The 22,415-nt window shown below is 32.2% G+C and overlaps 4 protein-coding genes across 10 annotated transcripts; 3 read left to right on the plus strand and 1 right to left on the minus strand.

Annotated features, from left to right (window-relative positions):
- Positions 1 to 215: 215 nt before the first annotated feature.
- Positions 216 to 2,030, plus strand: LOC140823278 (multiple organellar RNA editing factor 2, chloroplastic-like). Of its 2 annotated transcripts, XM_073184536.1 has the most exons (5): positions 216 to 426; positions 511 to 735; positions 908 to 1,005; positions 1,121 to 1,186; positions 1,631 to 2,030. In XM_073184536.1, the coding sequence occupies exons 1-5, from the start codon at positions 299 to 301 to the stop codon at positions 1,771 to 1,773; spliced, it is 660 nt and encodes a 219-aa protein (XP_073040637.1). In that variant the 5' UTR covers positions 216 to 298; the 3' UTR covers positions 1,774 to 2,030. The 2 variants fall into 2 exon arrangements, with proteins under 2 accessions (XP_073040637.1, XP_073040635.1); XM_073184534.1 differs by having other exon boundaries at positions 217 to 735.
- An 11,566-nt stretch (positions 2,031 to 13,596) lies between these two features.
- LOC140824723 (uncharacterized) lies at positions 13,597 to 15,096 on the plus strand. Its single transcript, XM_073186268.1, has 3 exons — positions 13,597 to 13,852; positions 14,140 to 14,204; positions 14,443 to 15,096. Exons 1-3 carry the CDS (start codon positions 13,700 to 13,702, stop codon positions 14,993 to 14,995), a joined length of 771 nt encoding a protein of 256 aa, XP_073042369.1. The 5' UTR covers positions 13,597 to 13,699; the 3' UTR covers positions 14,996 to 15,096.
- A 2,543-nt stretch (positions 15,097 to 17,639) lies between these two features.
- Positions 17,640 to 20,626, plus strand: LOC140823280 (thioredoxin-like fold domain-containing protein MRL7, chloroplastic). 6 transcript variants are annotated; one of them, XM_073184541.1, is made up of 6 exons: positions 17,640 to 17,843; positions 17,993 to 18,889; positions 19,169 to 19,253; positions 19,374 to 19,485; positions 19,570 to 19,683; positions 20,447 to 20,626. In XM_073184541.1, exons 2-5 carry the CDS (start codon positions 18,111 to 18,113, stop codon positions 19,671 to 19,673), a joined length of 1,080 nt encoding a protein of 359 aa, XP_073040642.1. In that variant the 5' UTR covers positions 17,640 to 17,843; positions 17,993 to 18,110; the 3' UTR covers positions 19,674 to 19,683; positions 20,447 to 20,626. The 6 variants fall into 6 exon arrangements, with proteins under 6 accessions (XP_073040642.1, XP_073040645.1, XP_073040644.1 ...); XM_073184544.1 differs by lacking the exon at positions 20,447 to 20,626 and adding an exon at positions 20,217 to 20,370; XM_073184543.1 differs by lacking the exon at positions 20,447 to 20,626 and adding an exon at positions 20,220 to 20,358.
- On the minus strand, positions 20,184 to 21,836 carry LOC140823281 (CRIB domain-containing protein RIC6-like). Its single transcript, XM_073184547.1, has 4 exons — positions 21,245 to 21,836; positions 21,012 to 21,115; positions 20,818 to 20,914; positions 20,184 to 20,615 (listed from the first exon to the last, which is right to left on the minus strand). Exons 1-4 carry the CDS (start codon positions 21,303 to 21,305, stop codon positions 20,290 to 20,292), a joined length of 588 nt encoding a protein of 195 aa, XP_073040648.1. The 5' UTR covers positions 21,306 to 21,836; the 3' UTR covers positions 20,184 to 20,289.
- Positions 21,837 to 22,415: the final 579 nt, after the last annotated feature.

Raw genomic sequence — 22,415 nt, forward strand, 5'->3', positions numbered from 1 at the left:
TTGATATATGATAGTGCCAAAAAAATTAATCGACATACGTTGTATTTAAGAATTTTTTTAAAAGTTACAGAAAAAATAATTTTTATAATTATATTATTTTTCAATTTAAATGTCTATTCATTTTTCACTAATTTTTAATAATATTATCTCGGATTAAATATCAGTGCGACTTAAAAGAAAGTTTTCATAAAACAGTAAATTGTATTTGAGAAAAAGGAGATTAGAGATATTATTTAAAACCCCTGCGAGCAATTCTTTTCCCCCACAACCCTCACAATCTCCACACTTGCACAGGCAGATGACAATGGCAGCCACGATGGCCAGATTAATCCTGACCGTCCGATCAACAGGAGCCACCAGGCCTTCGTTGATCATCCCCACACGACTCTTCTCCTCCACTCTCTCCATAAACCCGCCGCTCGTTAGGTTCGTTCCACCCATGTCCGCCTCTCGCTCCGCCGCGCCCGCCTTATCCCATTTCGTGACGGTAATCTGTCCTAATTTCACCAGGTTTAATACAATACGCTGCCGGGTTAATAGATCCGGTTCGGGTTATTCCCCTCTGAATTCCGGCTCAAACTTCAGCGACCGGCCGCCCACCGAGATGGCGCCACTCTTCCCCGGATGTGACTACGAGCACTGGCTTATTGTGATGGATAAGCCTGGTGGTGAAGGGGCCACCAAGCAGCAGATGATTGATTGCTATGTTCAAACCCTAGCTAAAGTGCTCGGAAGGTTGGATTTTTTTAGATTTTTTGTACCCTTTTTCTTGAAATATTACTTACTTTGTCATTGATACAATCTTTCGTTCAAATGTTGGCAGTATACTAGAAATAGAACTTTTCGAATGATATCACCGGATATGCATATTCTTATATTTGTTGTTTGTTTCGTGTGTTGATGATAGTGAGGAGGAGGCGAAGAAGAAAATATATAATGTTTCTTGTGAGAGGTACTTTGGGTTTGGATGTGAGATAGATGAGGAAACATCTAACAAGCTTGAAGGTTCGTGCATGAAAATAGCTTTTCGAAACAGGGGCTTTTTTCTTTTGGTATTGATTTTGCGTGGTTTCGTGTTTTGATTAGCATTTGTCATGTGTTTATGTCTTCCTGTATGCAGGTTTGCCCGGCGTTCTTTTTGTTCTTCCAGATTCTTATGTTGATGCTGAGAACAAGGATTATGGAGGTATTTCTTCCTATATAAATATTGATATTAAATGTTTTTTTTGCTTATAAACCGTGACAACCGATTGACAATTTTTTTTCTATTTCAAGTTTTGGGTTGGAATTTCCACATCTATTTTATGCATTCTTGGATGGTTCTTTATTTTACAGTGGATTTTACCATTTTCCTTTTGTTCATAAACGAACTGAAAATTGATTATCTTTCATCTGAAATAGCACATGAAAATATGGATAAAGAGAATAAGATCATCACATCCGCCATTTTTTGAAAAGAAATTATTTTTGTTATTTTGTTTGATGATAAAACTTTATTAGCTTCAGTGTCCGTTTGAAGTTATTTTTGTATTAAATGGTCACAATGCAGTATTCAAGGGTTCAGAAGAACCCTTTCCTGAGTTCAAATGAGCTCTCTGATCTTGTTTGTAAAATTTTATGGTCTGAGCAGCTGAGCTATTTGTAAATGGAGAGATAGTTCAGCGATCTCCTGAGAGACAAAGGAGAGTTGAGCCTGTGCCTCAGAGAGCTCAAGACAGGCCAAGATACAATGATCGAACCCGATATGTCAGGCGCCGTGATAATATGCGGTGAATGGTGGTCATTGTTCATTTTGAGGCTGACTGTTAGATAATCAGATGGTGGCTTTGTATCTACAGCTCATGTAGATTGTGGACAGTTAGTCTTTCACTGAATCGGTATGGGTTAATAAACCATGTCTCCTCCTGTTGTATCAGATATATGGATGAGTCAGTTTCATGCCTCTAGAACTAGTACATCATGGTTTTTGGTTATAGATTTTTTATTATGTATGGTGTAATGAACTGGCATCACTTCATCATTTTTCATTTTGTCCTTATGAACAGTTCTGCTTAAATCTGAGCTACTTTATAAAAAAAAAAAGAAAGAAGGAATTATGCAGCAAAATGTATTTATTCATGTAACATTTCATGCTAACTTTCTGGTTTCTTGGCTTAAATTGTGTTGCGATATTCACCTCTTTGAGCAGCCCTTCTTCAAATGGGATTCTATTAGTTCTTGAAACTTTTGCATCAGTTTTGCCTTCATCATCCCTATCTTCTGATTCTGAGGCATCCAAAATACGGATCAAGAACCGATACAAAAGGATCCTTTCCTGCCTCGTATTCGTATGATTCTTCTTGTATAATACTAAAATTGTTTTCATTTTCTCTAGAAACTTTTTTACATTGATCTGTGCACATCCTTGGTATTTTAAGACCCGAGGAGATTTCAAAATAAATACTCCAAAAGCATACAAAATAGAAAAACTTTTAAAAAATGGCACAAGGTTCCAATCCAGCAGTAATAAAGGATGCTTCCAAATGGGATACAGAAAGAACATGAATTCATCGCGATTATTGGCTGCATCCGTTGGCTCCCTCAGAAGAGCCATCAACCAATATTTTTCCATGCAATCTTCATTCACAAGCTTTTCTATCTTCTTTAACTCTAAATGTAGTTCCTGATAGATATCATGGCACGATCAAGATACAACCATTATGAGCCTACACGAAATTTGAATGCGTAACAGAGCATTCAAATTTCATGATTTAACAGTAATCACTCGAAAGAGTGAATATCAATTCAATGTGAGTTTTCGAAATGTATACTTTTCACAGACGATGAAAAAGTTGGTGATTTTGCAACATTTACGGGTCAAAATTGGTCTCAGATACTTCCATTTGGTTCCTTATTAATGGCATAAAGAGAGAAAATATACACAATTCAAACAGCTGAGATATCAAGATTTGAGCATACCAGATAAGGAACAGATGGAATCAGACCATAAATTATGGACTCATTCCAGTTGATACGACTCTCGGAACTACATGCTTGATGATCATCATCGTTCCGAGAGAATATTTTTCAACAACTGCTTGAGAAAACCGACTCTGAGTCGACCATAACTGTCTTGGACGAACAACAGAAAGTTATGGATCTCAAATTCCGAACCATGGATTCCCTCAAATATATTTATAATAACAATCGATGAGAATTGCATTAATGTAGAAAGATTGGCCAGAATGTAAATTTCTTGAGTTGGAGACAATGTTAAGTTGATACTTAAACCTTTTAGTCTGTAGGACATCCGTGTCACCTTTGAGTGCACTTTCAAGAATAACAATATACGCCACAAACAGATCCAGGATCCCTTTGAGAATCGAACTTCCCATTTGTAGAGAAATTAAGAGCAAAACGTCGTCTGCAAGCGACTAAAATCGAGGAAAAATCATTAACTGTTAGCCCACTTGACACACAAATAAAACACAAGGGGACTAAAAATCCTACCCCCGCTGTTGGGGATATAGATATACTCCGGCAGTTGATTGATGACATCATGATTCCTTCCTGTCGAGATCCCTGATACGAGATATCTATCGAGAACCCAAGTATCAGTTGACGTAAAAATACTGAACTTTACTCGGATGGTTAACATGGGTTCTCGGAACCTCTTATATGCAAGGGCGAACGTGCTCTATCGACGATGGCTCAAGGGATAGCATTTGAGACTCTAGCAAAGAGAAATATGCAGAGCATCGGCTAGCACGAATCTACCACTTATTTGGTGAATGGATGATATTAACTTTTCAATACAAGATGCGAAGAATTTTATCTCTTCGTCTGCGCATTGAGTTAGTACCGAATCTTGAGCATGATTTTCTCCATTTAAGGCCACAAAACACCTTGTACGTTGAGATATCCTTGAACAAACCAAACTCGTTGTTTCTTGAATGTATGAAACATCAGGTAACTTTTTTGAAGGCTGCATATCATATATATATATACCAGATGCAACACGAGAATGATATATAATACCGAAGCAAGAGTTTAGTAGCAAGATGAGTTCCGCCGAGTTGGGACAGTCCAAGAAGCGCCTTCTGCAGCTCTGGTGCAGAAACCCGAGAATGTTTAGTCATTGATGAGAATTTATCAGAAACTCTCACAAAGTTTGATTATTTTGTGAAATACTCATATCAGAAACTCTCGCAAAGTTTGATTATTTTGTGAAACACTGAGTAAGGAAGTGACAGTCATCAATCATAATAACAACAGCATCCTTAAAAGTTCGAAAATTTTGTCACAACAAACGTCAGGACAAGAAATAGACATATTGCAATAATAAGTAATAACAAGGGTCGAGATGAGGTGTTGGGAAAGAGCAAAACATTACTCATAACTTATCATAGATATATAGAGAACTCGTGTCATCTTTGTATTGCGTTGTTATTTCATCTTATTATCCATGATGTTACTCATCAGTGTCTTATAAGTAATTCCTTTACGAGGTGATGTTATATATCGGTTATTATTACCCACCACGTCATAGACATAAACTTGTCGTCATATCTTATCATGTTTCGAAAAATTTTCATTATATCATTTATAACTTGAATCATTATAGTGACTTTCAAAAACATAATTATCAGAACACATCATACTGTCATTTGATAACAAATCTTAGAATATAACTTGAAACGAAGAAAACATATTCTTGAAATGAAATGAACTTTCTCTAGAAATTGATCGAATTTTCGAGAACAAACTTAAATACTTTAAAACATTAGTCCAGTTGCAGAAAGGTGCTCCAAAAACACGGAAGAAACAAGCTGAAATTTATCGTTCAAAAATTAGTCACCTGGTAGAAAGGTTTGTGACTAATTTAGCTGTTGGATCAGTCTTAAATTTGGACAGCACGTGCACAAGGAAATGAAATAAAATTTGAAAGTAGAGATCTGGTTCGGAAGTCGGTTGGACTAGTTTATAGCCTAAACACAGTAGGTTAGCTGAACTAGATTGAAATCCGAGCATTTCTCTTGCCGAGGCGTTTCACAAATGTCAAACGGTTAGATGTTGCTGAAATTTAGATATGATGTTTAGAACATATGTAAATGTAATGTGTTCTGAACGGTTGATATCGGATTTGAACAGAACTTTGGCCTGAAATTATTACTCGAAAATGGACAGAATTTAAAATTGTTGATGTTTTTGGTATGATTCTCGTCAAGATCAAGGTTTCAATTTATAGGAAAGATGTGGAACAATTCTCATAATTTAAGGCACACTTACTACAACACGTATATTTTTAGTAAAATATTTTGAGTCGGAGATGTATTTCATAAAATTGACTCGTCAGACGCCTTAATAAATTTTTTGTGTATTTCAAATATGTTTTTGATTTATTTGAAAGAATGTTTAAATCTCTTATTTATTTTGATGGACAAAATCTCATGATTCAATCTACTTTATATCAACTCAATAATATAATTGATCTCAAGTGTTTCCTCATGGCTTGTGTCAGCCGTCATAAGTTATTTCACTTCATCTCGGACATGCAAAACATACATAAAACCTTCTAAATTAGAAGCAATTTATCTACCATCATCGACACAATTTTCAATCTTATCACACCATGATCAATATATATATATATATACATATATATATATATATATATATATATATATATATATATATTTTAAAGTGCTTTATTAGCTTTTATCTTAAATATTAAAATTTTGATTGTCCAATTATATAATTTTATTAGGAAAATTGCAATGTCGGTCATGTATATTAACTATTTATAATGTCGATCATTTATATTATCAAATCTCATTATTAGTCAATTGACTTGTTAATTTTTTTGCTTTAGATTTGGTTCATTTCCCAATATAATACTGACTCTGCGTCGATATGGCTTTCATATGTTTAATGGCACATCGGCACTTCAATTGAAAAATGATTGAAATACCAAAAAACTTTAATATGTATTACTAATATCTAATTTTTACGGCGTTTATGACAAAATTATAAAGAAAAAAATATACAAGTTAGAAAAAAAAACCACAATTTTCTAATTTTATTATTATTAATTGAATGCACGGAAATGCATGTGTATATAAAATAATAGTCGATTTACATGTTCTTTGAATACTTTTTAAACCATTTCACACTTGTCTCAATATCTTGTTAAGTAATTCAAAACAATTTTATAGAGAATTTTTTTTAAAAAAAATAGCATTCAGATATTTAATTTGAATCATGCCCAATTTTTTATTGTTGCACAAAGTTGTAAAGAAATAAAAATATAAATCTACTATGGCTTCGTTTACTCGGGTATGAAATGGATGGTGTACATAGGATATAATTTAGTAAACAAGAGAAAGAATACTTTTTAATTTCACGAAAACTCGTGTGAGATCGTATCACGGGTCAATTTTGTGAGAAGAATTTCTGATTCGATATAATTAATGAAAATATATTATTTTTTATTCCAAAAATATCAATATTCACAGTATGTATAGATTGAATCGATCTGTCATACAGATATAAACTCGTGAAATTGTCTCACAAGATATCTAATTTTTTTTTATTTTATGTTTAGATGTTTTGCCACATCCATAAAAATTGATTATAACATCTATCCTTCTCTAAATATTTTTTTAAAAAATAATGTCGTAAATGAATTATTTTCTTTCGTTTGGATACGATAATATTTCAAATATGTTGACTTATATAACTTTTTTTATAGACTAAGTACGTGTTTGCTTTCGTCAAAAAAAAAAAAAAAAAGTACGTGTTTGCTAATTAATTTTGGAAAGTTATTACATTTTTTTTCAAATTTTTACCATATTTAAAAATATAATTTCAAAAAAAAAAAAAAAACACTTCGTCTTGTATTTTTCTTCTATCATGAGATGGAGACAAGATAGTTTGTCTACTAATTTTTGGATTAATTAGTAATTATAATGTATGCTACAACTAAAATAACAATTAACTTATAGGCAAAAACTCGTGAGACGGTCTCACGGGTCGTATTTTGTGAGACCAATCTCTTATTTGGATCATCCATGAAAAAATATTACTTTTTATGCTAAGAATATTACTTTTTATTGTGAATATCGGTATGTTTGATCCGTCTCATAAATAAATACTCATGAGACCGTCTCACAAGAAACATATTCTAACTTATAAAAATAATTCAGTTACAATAATTAGGCTCCGCTTGGAAAAATACTTTTAAAATATTTTTACTGTTTTATTAATGTGCACTAGTTTTTCCCCCGTGCGATGCACGGACAATTATTTTATCTAATTGATTATTAAAATTAATATATATGATAATTTGTTTACTTTCTCTATAACTTGACTTTTTATCAAAGTGAAATGTTTATTGTTTTCATATACATATAGATCTTAACAATGAAATACTGAATAAAAGAGCCATTTTTGTATTTTGGCTGAAAATTAATATCACGCTTGTATTAGACAATGAATGACATAATGTGTTTATCAATTATATTGTATTCACATATAAATTTATGTACCATGTAGAAAACAATAACTGTAACAAAATAAAATGATAAACATGATACAAACTTTTAATGTAGTTTTAATTTCAATAAATAATCTAAATTAAAAATACACATAAACTAAATGGATTATAGATCATACAATTAGAAAACAAAAAGAAATTACAAATTTTGAAAAACTTTCTTAAATATAACATTTGTCGTTGAATTTTTCGGGTTGCTATCACTATCACATATCAAAATTTTTAGACTCCTAGGATTCATAACTCTGGATACAGCAACGTACGACTGACCATGACTAAAAACAGAGTTATTTAAAAAAAATCCTATATAAGACAATGATTGCCCCTGACTTTTGTTGATTATCATTGAATATAATACAACCAAATAATACTGAACTATCTTTGTTGAAATTTAAAAGGAAGCCTTAGATAAGAAGGCGTCAATGACATTTTTAGAATAAACACTTTATGACATGCATTACTTCCAGTAAGAATTTTTCCTTCCAAACATGGTTTCCGAGCCTTGTCACGTTCAATCTAGTGTTATTGCATAATTTAAGAGAATGATCTATGTTGGAGATAAAGTACTTTATTTAATTAAAAGAAATCGTATCATTCGTAATATCATTTAACGTATATATTGATGTTGGAATCAGCATTTTGACTGAACCATGGAAACTAAATTGTTGAGATACTTTGGCTCTCAAATCCTTATTTTCTGTTTTAAATATTTACAATAAAAAAATAATTAAAAAAATTGAATTAATTCTAAAAGAAACATTTATAATGATAGCTCACAAGATAAATTTATTCAAGTATAAAAAAATAGTAATTGATATTTAATATAAATTTATTTAACATGGATTATTAATAATAGCTTACTAACAACTCCATAATCAATTTTGGCCTTGAAGAAATTTAATAAACAAAATTTGCCTGTTAAGTATGTCAAATTCCATACATATATTTTAATTCTAAATATGTTAATTAACAATTTTTTCTTGTTTATATTATGTTGCATGAATAAAAAAATAATAAAAATGATAGTTTATATTAAATTGACTTACGATTATTTTTTAATCATCTATAATAATTCGAGAATTGTTGGTCTAAGATTAAAGTTAATATATTGAAGAGAAAAATGATTTTATACTATCATTGAAATAAATATATTAGATCTCAAAAATAAAACCAAATTAAAAATAGTTCATCTAAAATATAGATGAAATCTTTTAATTATAATAACCTTACATCTATATATATGTGTCATTAATTTTAAATTAATAAAATAATTTCAGCGGAGCACAATTTTTGAAACGTGTTTCAAAATTTCAGAATTCATATTTAAATTTCGAATAACAATTTGAATTTGGTTTATAATTCCAGAATGAAATTTTATTTCTGGATTTGAAATTTGAAATGTAATTTAATTTGGTTTGTAATTCCTAATAAAGATTCAATTTTCAAGCAGTTATACATACATACATTAATATACAGTTTTAATAATGAATTAAATATTTTTAGACATTTATTATAATATATATTACCACATTTTTCGTTTATTTCCTTTTTTAAAATTTCATTTAGGCGGGAACCTACTAAGTTTAGCAACAACCCTGCTTTTATATATATATATATATATATATATATATATATATATATATATATATATATATATATATATATATATATATATAACAAAAATTATTTTTGGATTATTTACCTAATAAGTGATACTGAAAATTGCAATCGTTTTTATTTTAAATTTATTTATACAGTTTTTACTTAAACTGATTGATATAATTAATGCAAAAATTTTTAATATAGTTTACTTTTTCGATATAGTTTAGTTTTAATTTGAGTAAAAAAATTTAAAAACATATAATACATAAATTACATTTGAAATAATATAAAAATTAATTAAATTTGAAATTGAATTAAATGAATTGATATCATCAATGCAGACAATAATTGAAGCGGTCATTTATTGCAGTGCACGTATGTCAATATTGATGATAAATCTTTCCTTTTTTAAAATTATTTTTGGATTATTTACCTAATGAGTGATACTGAAAATTGCAATCATTTTTATTTTAAATTTATTTATACAGTTTTTACTTAAACTGATTGATATAATTAATGCAAAAAATTTTAATATAGTTTACTTTTTCGATATAGTTTAGTTTTAATTTGAGTAAAAAAATTTAAAAACATATAATACATAGATTACATTTGAAATAATATAAAAATTAATTAAATTTGAAATTGAATTAAATGAATTGATATAATAAATGCAGACAATAATTGAAGCGGTCATTTATTGCAGTGCACGTATGTCAATATTGATGATAAATCTTTCCTTTTTTAGAAATGATATTTTGGCGGGAAATTACTATTTTTGGCAAAAACTCTGCTTTTATATATATATATAGATTTTGATAAGGTTTTTGGTAAAACAAATTTTAATTTTTTTTAAAAAAAATTATTAAAATATATTTTTTAAAGAACAATTTAAAATTGTTTTTTTATGTTTTTATAAATGAAAATAATTATGAAAATCAAAGTATATTAATTTTTAATTCTAAAAATAATTTAGAGAATAATTTTTCAAACATATGTTTGTCCTTAGAAAAACTTTTAAAATATTTTATAAAAATTATATAAATTTTTTAAGTAAAATGTTTTATAAATATTTGTATAAATTTAGTCATAATCATTAAAAATAAATAAAAAAAATGAGTCATTTTGAGAATCTCGCTCTCAATAAAATATATATATAATTCTCGTGTAATGATAGTAACTAAGTCCTTTGGGCTTTGACACCACAGTTCTGCTCATTGGAATTGTAAAAAAAGCCAAACCATTGTCAGGTTTGCGGGGTAGACTCTTAAATTTGATAAAAACATATATTTTTGTACAAAAAAAAAAAATTCTTTTTTCAATTAAATATCTATTTTATTTTTCAATGAAATTATAGCATGATATCATCATTTAAATTATATATTTTCTTCTAAATATATTTTTTTATGCATCGATACTGATTCTGTTTTCAACTTTTAGTATAAAGAATATATGCTTATCAAAGTATATTTATCCAAATATAAATTTTTGTTTTTCTTTTTTGAGTTCGGAAAGATATGTTATAATTGGGACCAGAACTTGATATATTTTTTCCAAACTTTCATATTTTGGTAACAGATGGACAACTTATAGGACCAGTTAGACGGGAAATTTGGGTTCAGTCCCCAGCCGCTATTTTTTTTTTTTCAGTCCCTAGGTACTTTTTTAGTACTACATTTCCACATGAAGTGTACCACATTTTGTATGACATAGTATCACAATTTTGTGGGTAAGGAGTGAAGCCAAAGAAATTTTTTGATTGGAGATTTTTCAATAACATCCCCCCAGTTAGAGGATTATAATTGAGTTAAGTTCCATTCTTGAAATATAGAATATCGATTAATTAAATCGAATTCGGATTTAAAACAAGTAGAAGACACTCAAAATAATCAATTGTAAAAACCGAATAAATTTTGTTGACACGTATAAAAGATATGCAAGTTGAATGTGCATAAACATTTTTGGTAGAAGCATTCTATCAAACACCTGATATGCAATATTTTGATATTTGAATAATACAAAAATTCTTCAACAACACATCTTTAAAATATTAGAAATAATAAGTAAATATGATAAATAAATAGACACAAATTTGTTTATTAATGTTCGGATATTAACAACTCCTACGTCACGTTACCCCTTCTTCCACTTGGGAATAATCCACTAGAAGATTTTTGATTTATACGACGTATTGTACGAACCTATTTCAACTTAGAACTTATATCTTGCATAATCAAAACTCCTAGCATATTATCGAGCTGCAACTTTATAATTCGCATGATGTTTAATGTTTCTTATGTCAAGACTATAAGCACAATCTTTAATATATTTGTGTGAAAATTCATTCAACCAAACTTTGAAGCTCAACTCTCATTTATATATGTGAGTGATTGTATGTGAAGATTTAATTCAGTACAGTGTGTGTATATCTCGAATGTATCCTCACACTTAGGTCTGCTCTTATTTTAGCTAATTTCTTCATATATGTTGCTCATGCTTTGAATCGCATTCCCCAACACTTGAACACATGATCTTCAGGCTTAAGTACCTAGATTCCTAAAGTGTTGGTATCGGTTGGGCTACTAGGAATCTAAGTAATTAAGGTTGGAGGTCCTGAGTTCAAGTGTTGGGGAAGGCGAAAAAAACCACTTTCCAGGGATGTGATATTATATGAGTGGTGGTGCATGGACATGGGCCAAGGCCCATGCTGGACCATCCTAACGACCCATGATCAGTAGTGATGCATGGGTATGGGCCGAGACCCATGTTGGTTTATCACAATGGCTCATGATCGTTACAGATTTAGCCTTTCACTTTTGAATATGATTTGTAAATCATCCTCTTATCTTTGTAACTGATATTGAATCATTCATTTGGATAACCAAGCCAGTCAGACTAATAGAAATATCGCAACTACTCATACCCAACGGATCATTGATGATCAGTCAAACTGATGATCATTACTGCCATCAATTTGCCTAGATAACATTCGATTTAGTCCAACTGATGTGAAATACGACTTGTACCAAAATGAATTTTCTGTTCAGCCCTTTGCATCATCGATTTTTGAGATATCATTGAAATACTGCACCTTGTCGGATTTTCAATTTGGCTAAATTCGAGTTTTTGGTTCCATCTTGAGCGGACAACTTTACACTTAAGTAAATATGTTAAAAACGCCATAACAAGTTTTTTATAATCAAAATCAAGATTGTTAGAATTTATAAACCCAACAACAACCATCAATAATTTTTCGTGTTTTATTTCAAATTTTAAATAAAACGGGAGGTTGTAGTTTAACCACCACATGTCCACATCTATTTATATATATCTAATTCTATATCCAACAAAATATTTGTTCATTTAATTCAAATGATTTTATATTCGATGATATTTAGATTTTTATTAACTATCTCTGGAAATATTATTTGGATCAAATCAGAACCCACATTAACTAACAGTATGCTCCCACAAACTAAATACACTTGTAAGCATGTTATCATAATCGAATAAGTGATCGAATTAAGGATGATAATTTTTCCTGCGAAGTCGAGGTCACGTGAGAAAAACCTGAAACAGAGACGGAGATACTCGATTTTTTCAAGTTCGGTGATTTTTTAAAATCCCTCGGTTTTTTAAAATCTCCGAAACAGTTCATGACAGATATGAGGATAATATCCTCATCCTGAACCCACCCGAAAATAATAATATTATTAATATCAATAATATAATTATACTTATATTAATATTAATATGAATATTATCATTAATAATAATAAGTTCGGATTCAGAGAGTAATAAGTTTGGGTTTGGGGATGAGGATTTGATCCTCGTGGATTTGCGTTCAGGGATTCCACGCACTTGAAAAAACGGAGATCGGGACGGATATTAGGTCATCTATAAAATTCGGGGATAGAGATGAAAATGACAAACTTGCCCTCACTCCTCGTCGCCTCATTGTCATCTCTTGATCGAACCAATGTTACATTATTGTTCCATCAACCAAAATATTGTTATATCATATAAAATAATAATAATCATATATAACAAAAAAAAAAAATTAAAAAACATGAACCGGTCTAATTTAGTTTTGACTGTTTTGACTTGTTCAATACCGATCCGACTTATCATTGGTCGATTGTGATTGGTAAAATTATTTTTGGGTGATGTTCGGATCGAATCCGTGAATTGTTCTCAATCGAACCATTTAATCCAATTTGGTTATGAAAATATTGATATATGTGATTATTTAAATTTTGTTAAAAATATTATTTATCAATATTAGAGTTTATTAATTTTTTAAAACATTGAAAAATAATATTTTTATTATTATTTACGTAGACATTGAATATGTTGAGATTTGTAAGTACAATCTCCTTTACACATCTATATAAAGAATATATATATATATATATATAAACGATATGTTTATTTATTATTATAATATAATAATCGTATTTGGATCTACTATTGTTCAACTTGCCAACGGCCCCCACTCCATTACCACGGACCTCTCCTCCTCAGTCCTCCCCACCTCCGCACAGCCGAAAACCATCTCCTTCCGCCATGAGAATACGCAAGAACGCGAAGATTTCGCCGCTGGTCTACGCGGCTGCGTCTCTAAATCCCGGAATTCTTGCTCAGCCTCACGTATGCCAGCTCAATCAGTCGCCCTGGGACGTCATGAACTTCTCGCCACCATCTTCTCCGCCGTATCAGGTCAGTTGATTCCCCCTCCAAGCAAGCTCCCTATTGCTCATGGTTTCGGATCTGTTACCACCCTTGTGCTATTCGTGTAGAACTCTTCTGCATTTCTGCCGTTTTTTAGCCTCTTCTTCTAGGGTTTTCTTCAGCCCCACCGTTAGGGTTCGTCAGGAAGAGCTAATCTTGTGATCTGTTTATGTTATTTAGTCTGAAGGAGTCGAATTTCTTTCTGGGTTTCTTCTTTCTCGCTGCTTTATGGATATATGCTTCCTTTTCCTCGACATCGAATAATTTTTATGCAGGGAAATGGAAATGGTAGTAATGCCGGAAATGGGAGCTCGCAGGATTCTATTGCAGTTCTTGAAAGGTAATATTTCAGCCCTTTTGTTTAATTCGGTTGGGCTTCGCACTTTTCCCACTATTATCGTCTTTTTCGCAAAATAATCACTAGGGTCTGCGTATAATTTTAGCCCCCCCATCGACCACCTGAATAACGCTTGATTATAAACTGAAATCTATATATATAGTTATCCCATTCCTCGAAAGCAAACTTTTTCTTTTGTCTCCGCTTGCATCGACAAAAACAATTCTTTTAATAATAATAGAGAGGCGGAGGTGCCAAACTCAAACAATGCTATGAAATGGGAATATTCCGGCGGGGCCGAGGCGGAACAACCGTCGGATGATCTGAATAATCCCACCGGCGCCATTATTATGTGCTGCAAGACCGATGGCAAGAGTTGGAAATGCAGAAGACAGGCTGCGGAAGGTAATTCACTATGCGAGCACCATTTATCCATGGTCAGAAGCTACAGCAGCTCCTCCCACACCACTACCAAGTACTCGTCGAAACCGGTGGCTGAGGGACGGCGCCGCCCTCGAATCAAGAAACCGGCGGCACCCTCCTCGAGTAATCCATATGTATTCTACTATTATTCAGGTTTCGGGCCACGTTGGGGCAAGAAAAGAGGTGAACATGGTACCAACAGCAATGCAGGAGAAACAGCCGAGAATCTTGATCGTGGACATTACATAGAGCCGTCAAATTTATCCGAAACCGACGAAGAATTCGAGTTCGAAGAAGAAGACGAAGATCAAAATAAGAAGAAGAGAAGCCGGAAAAAGGTTAAAGCAAGATCGCTTAAATCCTTAATCTGATTATTATTGAATCATATATTTCGAATTTTTATGATAAAAATCAAACTATTATCGTTTTGTGAATGCATGTTGACTTGTCTAATTTTAATTCGGTTACTTTTTTTATTGTATGTCTATTCTACGATGGGTAACATAAATGTTTGTCTTTTTGGGTCAATGTGGGGCACTTGACTTGGGGAATTTTGTATGTTATCAAGGGTAGGATGGTAATTTCATTAGACTACATGTCACTTTCTACTTGTGCTTCTACATTTGGCCTATCCACACGTGGATAATATAATTTCGTTAATGAATTTATTTTTGGATGGAAAATTCGAAAATGCCCTTCAATATATATTCCCCTTGCCCTCCCCAAAGTTGAGAATATTATAATTATCGAATAGTGAATAATGTAGTTTTACTATATTATAATAGTTGAACACTATAGAATAATTGTTTGAGGCAATAGTATACACTTGACTAAAATACCCTTCATTGCAATGTATCTCATTGATTACATAAATGAACACTTCTTTTTCATTAACGAAATCAATATTTTGATTCTATAATGTCAAAAAATTAGTGGGAAAAATATAATGTTGGGGATTTTTGTTTCTTTAGTATTAAACATTATTTATATCGAAATACTTTAAAATTTTTAATATATTATGTGCATCTCATACATAATATTCATGTGTTACGTTACGTACGTCTGTATTCCTCGACGACTAATATAGATTATATGTGAAACATATTCCGAATTTTCCCTGTTTTGCAATATGGATGAGATCTAACACTCTTTTTTCAGATAGTTCAAAAAAACTCCCAAGTTTTATTTGGATTGAGAGTTTATTTGAGTTGAATGGTTTGACTTGGATAATGATTTTGCATTTCAAACAATGTACTAGATAGACTAATTGAAATTCATTACAATTCATAGGAAATATTTAAGTTGAAGTCAAGTTGATTTGGGTTCACTTGAATTTAATTCACTCAATTAAATTAATATATTTGAAAAGATTTGAAATCTCGCGGCACAAATTCATCTATGAAACACATCCTCAAAGTTCTCGTGGTATATATGGTACTTCACTAATCACTTTATACTAAGAGCGAGTCTCTTATGAGAAAATATCATAGATATAATCAATGATACGAGTTAATCCGATGATGCATAAAAATATTATTTTTCATGGATTTGGTCGGTAGGAGATTTGTTTCGCAAAATTTATATGTGAGACGATTCTATATGAGCTTGTGTGTTACACTAATTATGTCAATTTGCAACTTAATTATAACCTTTAAACTTAAACTATCTCCCAAACGGGCGCGGGCGCCATCCTAGGACCAGGGATAGATTGGCCATACGGCAACGTTATTTAGTTGGCGCAAACCCCATATTTTTTCCCATATATTTGTTATATTTTTATTTTAAAATTTTAATATTGACTTGATTTATTTTTTTTAATAATCATTTAAAGAATAATAACGATTTGTATAATTTTATAATAATCAAATAAATAATTTTTACATATGTATTATGTACAATAAATATTTATAAAATTTTATATTGATTCGTTAGCTTTTTTTTATTTTTTTTTTTGAAATCTGATTCGTTAGCTTATAACATGAAAATAAAAATTTAATATGTAAGTACCTTGATAGTTTTACGGTATGATTGAACAAAATATTTACTGTAAATAATAACAATGGTACTAAAATAATAGATGTCTAATGACCGGATTCGAATCGAGTATTTTTCGAGTATAGTTAGAATTTAAATTAGCTACACAAGGATTACAAGATATATATTATTTAGAAGTATAAAAAAGAAGGTTATTTTTGTCAAAACATATTGAAACCCGAGCTCGAGATATAAATGTTAGAATTCAGAATTTCGAGCTTGTCTAGATCGAGCTCGAAATGAATTACTCGATCGAGCTCGAGTATACATAAAATGAATCGAGTCGATCACGAGTACTTTTAGGGGTGGGCGTGGGTACCCGACATGATCAGGCATATCGGGTACCCGAAATTGTCGGTTATTTTCGGGTACCTGAAAAAAAAAACAATTTTTTGAAAAAATATATGTAATTTTCATATTTCACAAAAAAATCATGTCATTATATCGAGTTATGATTAGTCATTATATCATATCATGGTTAGTAAATTAAAAAACACATGTATTTTTCACATTTATAAAAAAAATCATGTCGTTATATCATTTTATAATTAATGATTTATTATTATATCGGGTTATGACTAGCCACAAAAAATAATAAATATATATTTTTAATTGAATAGACTGATAGACCGATAAAGAAAGTTTTTTTGAGTATCGGTAAAAATAAACGAACCGAACCCGAAACCGAAACTGAACTCGATCGTGTCGGGTACCCGTAAGAACCCGATTTTTTTTTTAAAAAAATACCCGACCCAATGGGACGGGTCGAGTACCATTGGTTTGTCGTCTTCGTCCCCAAATTCCATCGTTATCTCCATAGTCCATACCAACATCAATCTCCGTTTTGGACGAATTTGAGAACTATTTCGCAGATTTTAAAAATCTCAAGGAAAATCATCCTACGACGACCTTATAACTTTAATAAGTCACTCATGTAAAAAAAATTAAATATTAATTAATTGATTAATTTAAGAAGCCAGATATCATCGTAAAAACAAAAAAAAAAAAAGGACAAAAGTCAGAATCCCCTAGTACTGTTGAGCAATCGAGCTAAATCCCCGGAACGCGTTTCCATTTCTTGCACCGGCGCCTGCGCCGCCATCAACGGAGGTTCTGTAATCCAAATCCCTCTCGCCGACGAAGAGGTGGTAAAAGAATGCAGTTTGCTCAATTCTTATTAGTAAGGTTAAATAGCCCTTTTGGCTGCATACCATATGTTTGATGCTTTGCTTACTCAAGGATCTATCTTGTTCTCTCGACATCATTCTGTCGTTAAACTGATATTTTAATGACTTTTGAAGCTAATTTTTGTCATTGACTTCTAATTTGTGCAGCTGATTGCAAATTGACTTAGCTGAAAGCTTCTGTGCTGTGTATTTGTTGCCGTTCTTGGATTTGGAACGACATTGTGTGCTGCTAACGGCAGTGAGATTCTGCTTTAACGACCAAGAAATGATGTCTCTTTCATCTTTAAGTGTTAACCGGGGGTTGCATTCTTCATCGTTGCTACTTCCTACCCGTGCTACAACTTATCCCTGGGTTTCTGTTTCGGGTTCTCGTAGCTTTGTTCGATCGCCCATGAAACTGGGATGCAAGTTTGCATGCGTTGCTGATTCAAGTAAATCCGATCCAAATTCTGATAGTAATCCTAGCAAGATTTCTAAGCTGAAAGCTAGAGGAAAATATCGGCCTCGAAAATCTGAAGTTCCTCAAAATGAGGATGAGAATCCCGAGAAACATTTTCCTCCAATGAAACCTAAAAGGCCTAGGCGTGGTCGCAGGAGTGAAGCAGCCGCGGTTGAGGATTACGTGCGTCATTCACTAGAAAGGACTTTTTCATCAATCAGACAGCAGAATCCAGAAATTCTGAAGAATATGGAAAAAATAATGAAGGATGGGGTTGAAAATGATGACAGTTTAAACAGCGACATGTCGGATGATGATGATGACAGTGATGAAGATCAAGATGATGATTCAAGCAATAAGAAGATGCTGATCGAAGAGGATGCACCGGATTGGCCTTTGGATGCTGATATTGGTTGGGGAATCAGAGCCTCTGAGTATTTTGAGCAGCATCCTATAAAAAATGTCGTAGGTGATGATGGGCATGAGATTGATTGGGAGGGAGAGATTGACTACGGTTTGGTAAAGGAGATCAATTGCCTTGAGTGGGAGAGCTTTGCTTTCCATCCTAGCCCACTAATTGTCCTGGTCTTTGAACGATACAACAGGCAAGTACAGTTGGGTCGAATCCAGGAACTAGGTTGGGGGCAACTCAATGCATTTGGTGGGAGAAACTAGTATTTTTGTAAAATTTACACAAGTTAAAACTTTATTTTGGTTTAGATCCCCTTCATTGGGTCTGCCCCTGCGACTCAAGGTCCTTTTCTTTAGATTCTTATGTGAAGTTAGAAAGGAATATATTGTAGTATTTTATATGCATTCATTATGCTGTCTATAGCAATTCGTCAATCTAGATTAAATCCAATTTTTACTGTTTGTCATTTCAGGGCAAGTGATAATTGGAATGTTTTAAAGGAATTGGAAAAGGCAGCAATGGTGTACTGGAAAGCCAAAGATAGATTGCCTCCTCGGGTTTGTGATTTGATAACTCATCCTCATTGCTTTTTACATGGTTAATGCTAATAGAGTTCCTCGTCGTTCTTCATTTCTTTACCTGTTTGTTATGGCTGATTGATTATTTTTTATGATCAGACTGTTAAGATAGATATCAACATTGAAAGGGATTTAGCATATGCTCTTAAAGTTAGAGAATGCCCTCAGATCCTGTTCCTTAGAGGAAATAAAATAGTGTACAGGGAGAAAGGTAGTTAATTTCTATGGTATTTTATTCCATCTATGCGCCAAACCTTTATTTGTTCGAACTGATGACATTTAGCGCAATATCCAGGCTATAAATCAGCTGATGAGTTGGTACAGATGATTGCTCATTTTTACTATAACGCGAAAAAGCCTTCCTACGTTAACTATGACCCAACATTTCCACCACATTAGTCCGATGGAGGTAATTTCATTGGCTTTCTTACTCATTTTGTTTATTCGTGCATATTTTGAATTTTAACTGAAGATTTTATGATATCTGAATGCAGTTACTGGAATCCATCATCTGTTGTGAAAAATTCTTTTTGAAGAACGGTTAAATCTTTGTGAAGGTTCAGTGACTAAGATTATTATTTTCAAAAAGTCTTTCAAAACAATTCTATCACATTTGAGAAAGTGCTACAAATATGATATATATTACTCATCTATAATCTGAATTCTATGTCAACCCCTTTACACTGATTGAAGCTAACCATCTGAATGACGAGAATGTCAAAAGACATAAAAATCAAAGTTGGTTTACACTAGTGATCACCATCAATCTGAAAAAATGTTGCTTCGAATTGGGAAAGTGCAGCAGCCTCTAGATTCCTAGGCCAAAACTTCAAGTATAGGAAAAATTCAACAAATAAGCATAAAGAAAACATCGGTATTCTTTAGAAACTACAGTACTTCCCTTTTCTCCATCATTTTGTAAAAGTAGCTTTGAACTTGTAGTAGGCCTCAGCTTCGACCCGGGCAATTTTAACATAGATCAGGAAGTGGCTCCAGGATCTGAATCCGGTGAAACTTAGAGTGTTCCGTCAGTAGTCATCCCTTTGGACCTTATTTTTGACGATCCGCCACGCGTGACTGATTCTTTGGACTTCTTACGGCATGATTTCTTGGGGATATCTGGTAGGTCTCTTGACGATGAATCATTTCCTGGGCTTGATTCTTTTGGACAGGAATCCTTTGAGTGGTGTCGTCTTGGTTGCCTTGATTTGGTGGTTGAATCTTTTTTCTTTGGGGATTCATTTGTACTGCTGTCTGTTGAGGAATGTCGTCTGGATGATTTTGGTAATTCGTGGTGGTCTCGGTCCGGAGACTTTGATCTTCTGCTGCATCTTCCTGAATCTGCAAGAACCATAACACCCACAATCCATTATTCAAAGCACTTTTAAGACATTAAGATGTTCTTAGACCAACCGATGTATCTAATTCGAACTGAGTTATATATATTTCAAAACATATTGCCACGAATCAAGTTTCTCTGAGGTGTTATGATGTTACAGCAAGTGGCTCATGAAAAATACAAAGTCTATCAATAAGTTTGAACCTTGAGAAACCCATTTGATTTCATTGTCTTCTCTCGAATCTCCTGGAGAATCCAAAGGGGCTGATTGGAATTCTGTTGGTGATTTATACTCATTCATCTGCCAAATAAGAGAGCTCTGTCAAAATCTCCCTTCGTTAAAAAATTGGATACCATCAACGGGAAAATGAATGAAATTCACAAAAATAGATTTTCACCCAGCTCGGTGCATCATTATTTGATGACCCATCCCATCCTATGTGAGCCACATGCTTTACATCTGTGGGGAAGCCAATCTTCATTTCTGCTTCTTTTTCTTCATCTACATCGCAAAGTATGTAACTTATATCATACAAAATCGCCCGAAATCGAGCTTATTATAACGATAATAGCAAGAAAAATTATAAGAAGATGAAAAAAAAAACCAATATGTTGGATTCCAAATACTTACCAAATATCTGTGAAATGTATCTGAGGCCTTTCATAAGGCTTTTCATTTTAGCTGACGACATTACTTAGATCTTTCTTTATAATTCAAGAAACAAACATGCATGGATTGGTTAAAATTACCGATTACCATGAGAAAACCAACCCTCCATGAATTTGGAAAGTTGGTGTCAATCTCATGGGCTTAAAATTTATCCATGCAATGTATAATAAAGTAGAAGAAATATCTTTGTGCTAGTATCTCAAACTTTTTTGGAGGTATTTCTCAAAAGCCAATATATGAATTTTATTTTTAAAAATATATGAAATTTTGAAAGGAAAAATTTATCATTGTCCGTGAACCGTGAATGATGTGAACCCAAAATCTCCATGATTTCAATGGCAGTGAATTATTTGTTCTTGACGCCCATTAATCAAAATCAAGAAAACCATGGTTTCACTATAATTGCGGGTGACCTTTACTCGCCACCAATAAAGCCTAATTTTAGTCAATTGATATGCTAATCATCTATATTACCTTAATAAGAGTTACTTTGTGCTATTTTAAATAATTAAAATAAGAGAAGGAAACAAGAGAACCAGTCTCATATACATTTCATCTATATAGATAGAACATATGTCTCATATAATCTGAATTTAAATAATCAAATTCATAAGATGATATCGGTCATATGGATAATATGGAACTGGAATATACAGAAAATAGCATCGTACATTTTAAACAAGAGTAGTTTTTTGTGAGATGGTTTTATGGATCTATTTCTGTAAGACGGGTCAACGTGATCCATAATTAAAATGAAAGTAATACTTTTAGCATATAAAAAATTTCATGAATTGATTCGGGTTGGCGAGCCTGGTCACAAAATTGATATGTGAGACCGTCTATATTTTGTGTTTAAACAATTTATTATCATATCTAGGAAAATTAGGTATCTAGGACCAGTGAGATCCTATTTTAAAAAAATAGAGCGGATATTCAGATTGACATCAAAAGAGTTCCTGAGAAGAAGATCCTTATTGCTGTAATGGAAGCTGCTGGTGAGCGTTTTGAACTAGAATTCACGCTATCATGCTATGGTGAAATTCAAACTTCGACAAATGGCTCAGGGTAGCTTGCTACCTGGACCTTCGTGTATCGACCTGGCATTGCACTAGTGCCTGGGCCAGGCACGGTA

The sequence above is a fragment of the Primulina eburnea genome, chromosome 2, assembly GCF_022965805.1.
Source record: "Primulina eburnea isolate SZY01 chromosome 2, ASM2296580v1, whole genome shotgun sequence".
NCBI lineage: Eukaryota > Viridiplantae > Streptophyta > Magnoliopsida > Lamiales > Gesneriaceae > Primulina > Primulina eburnea.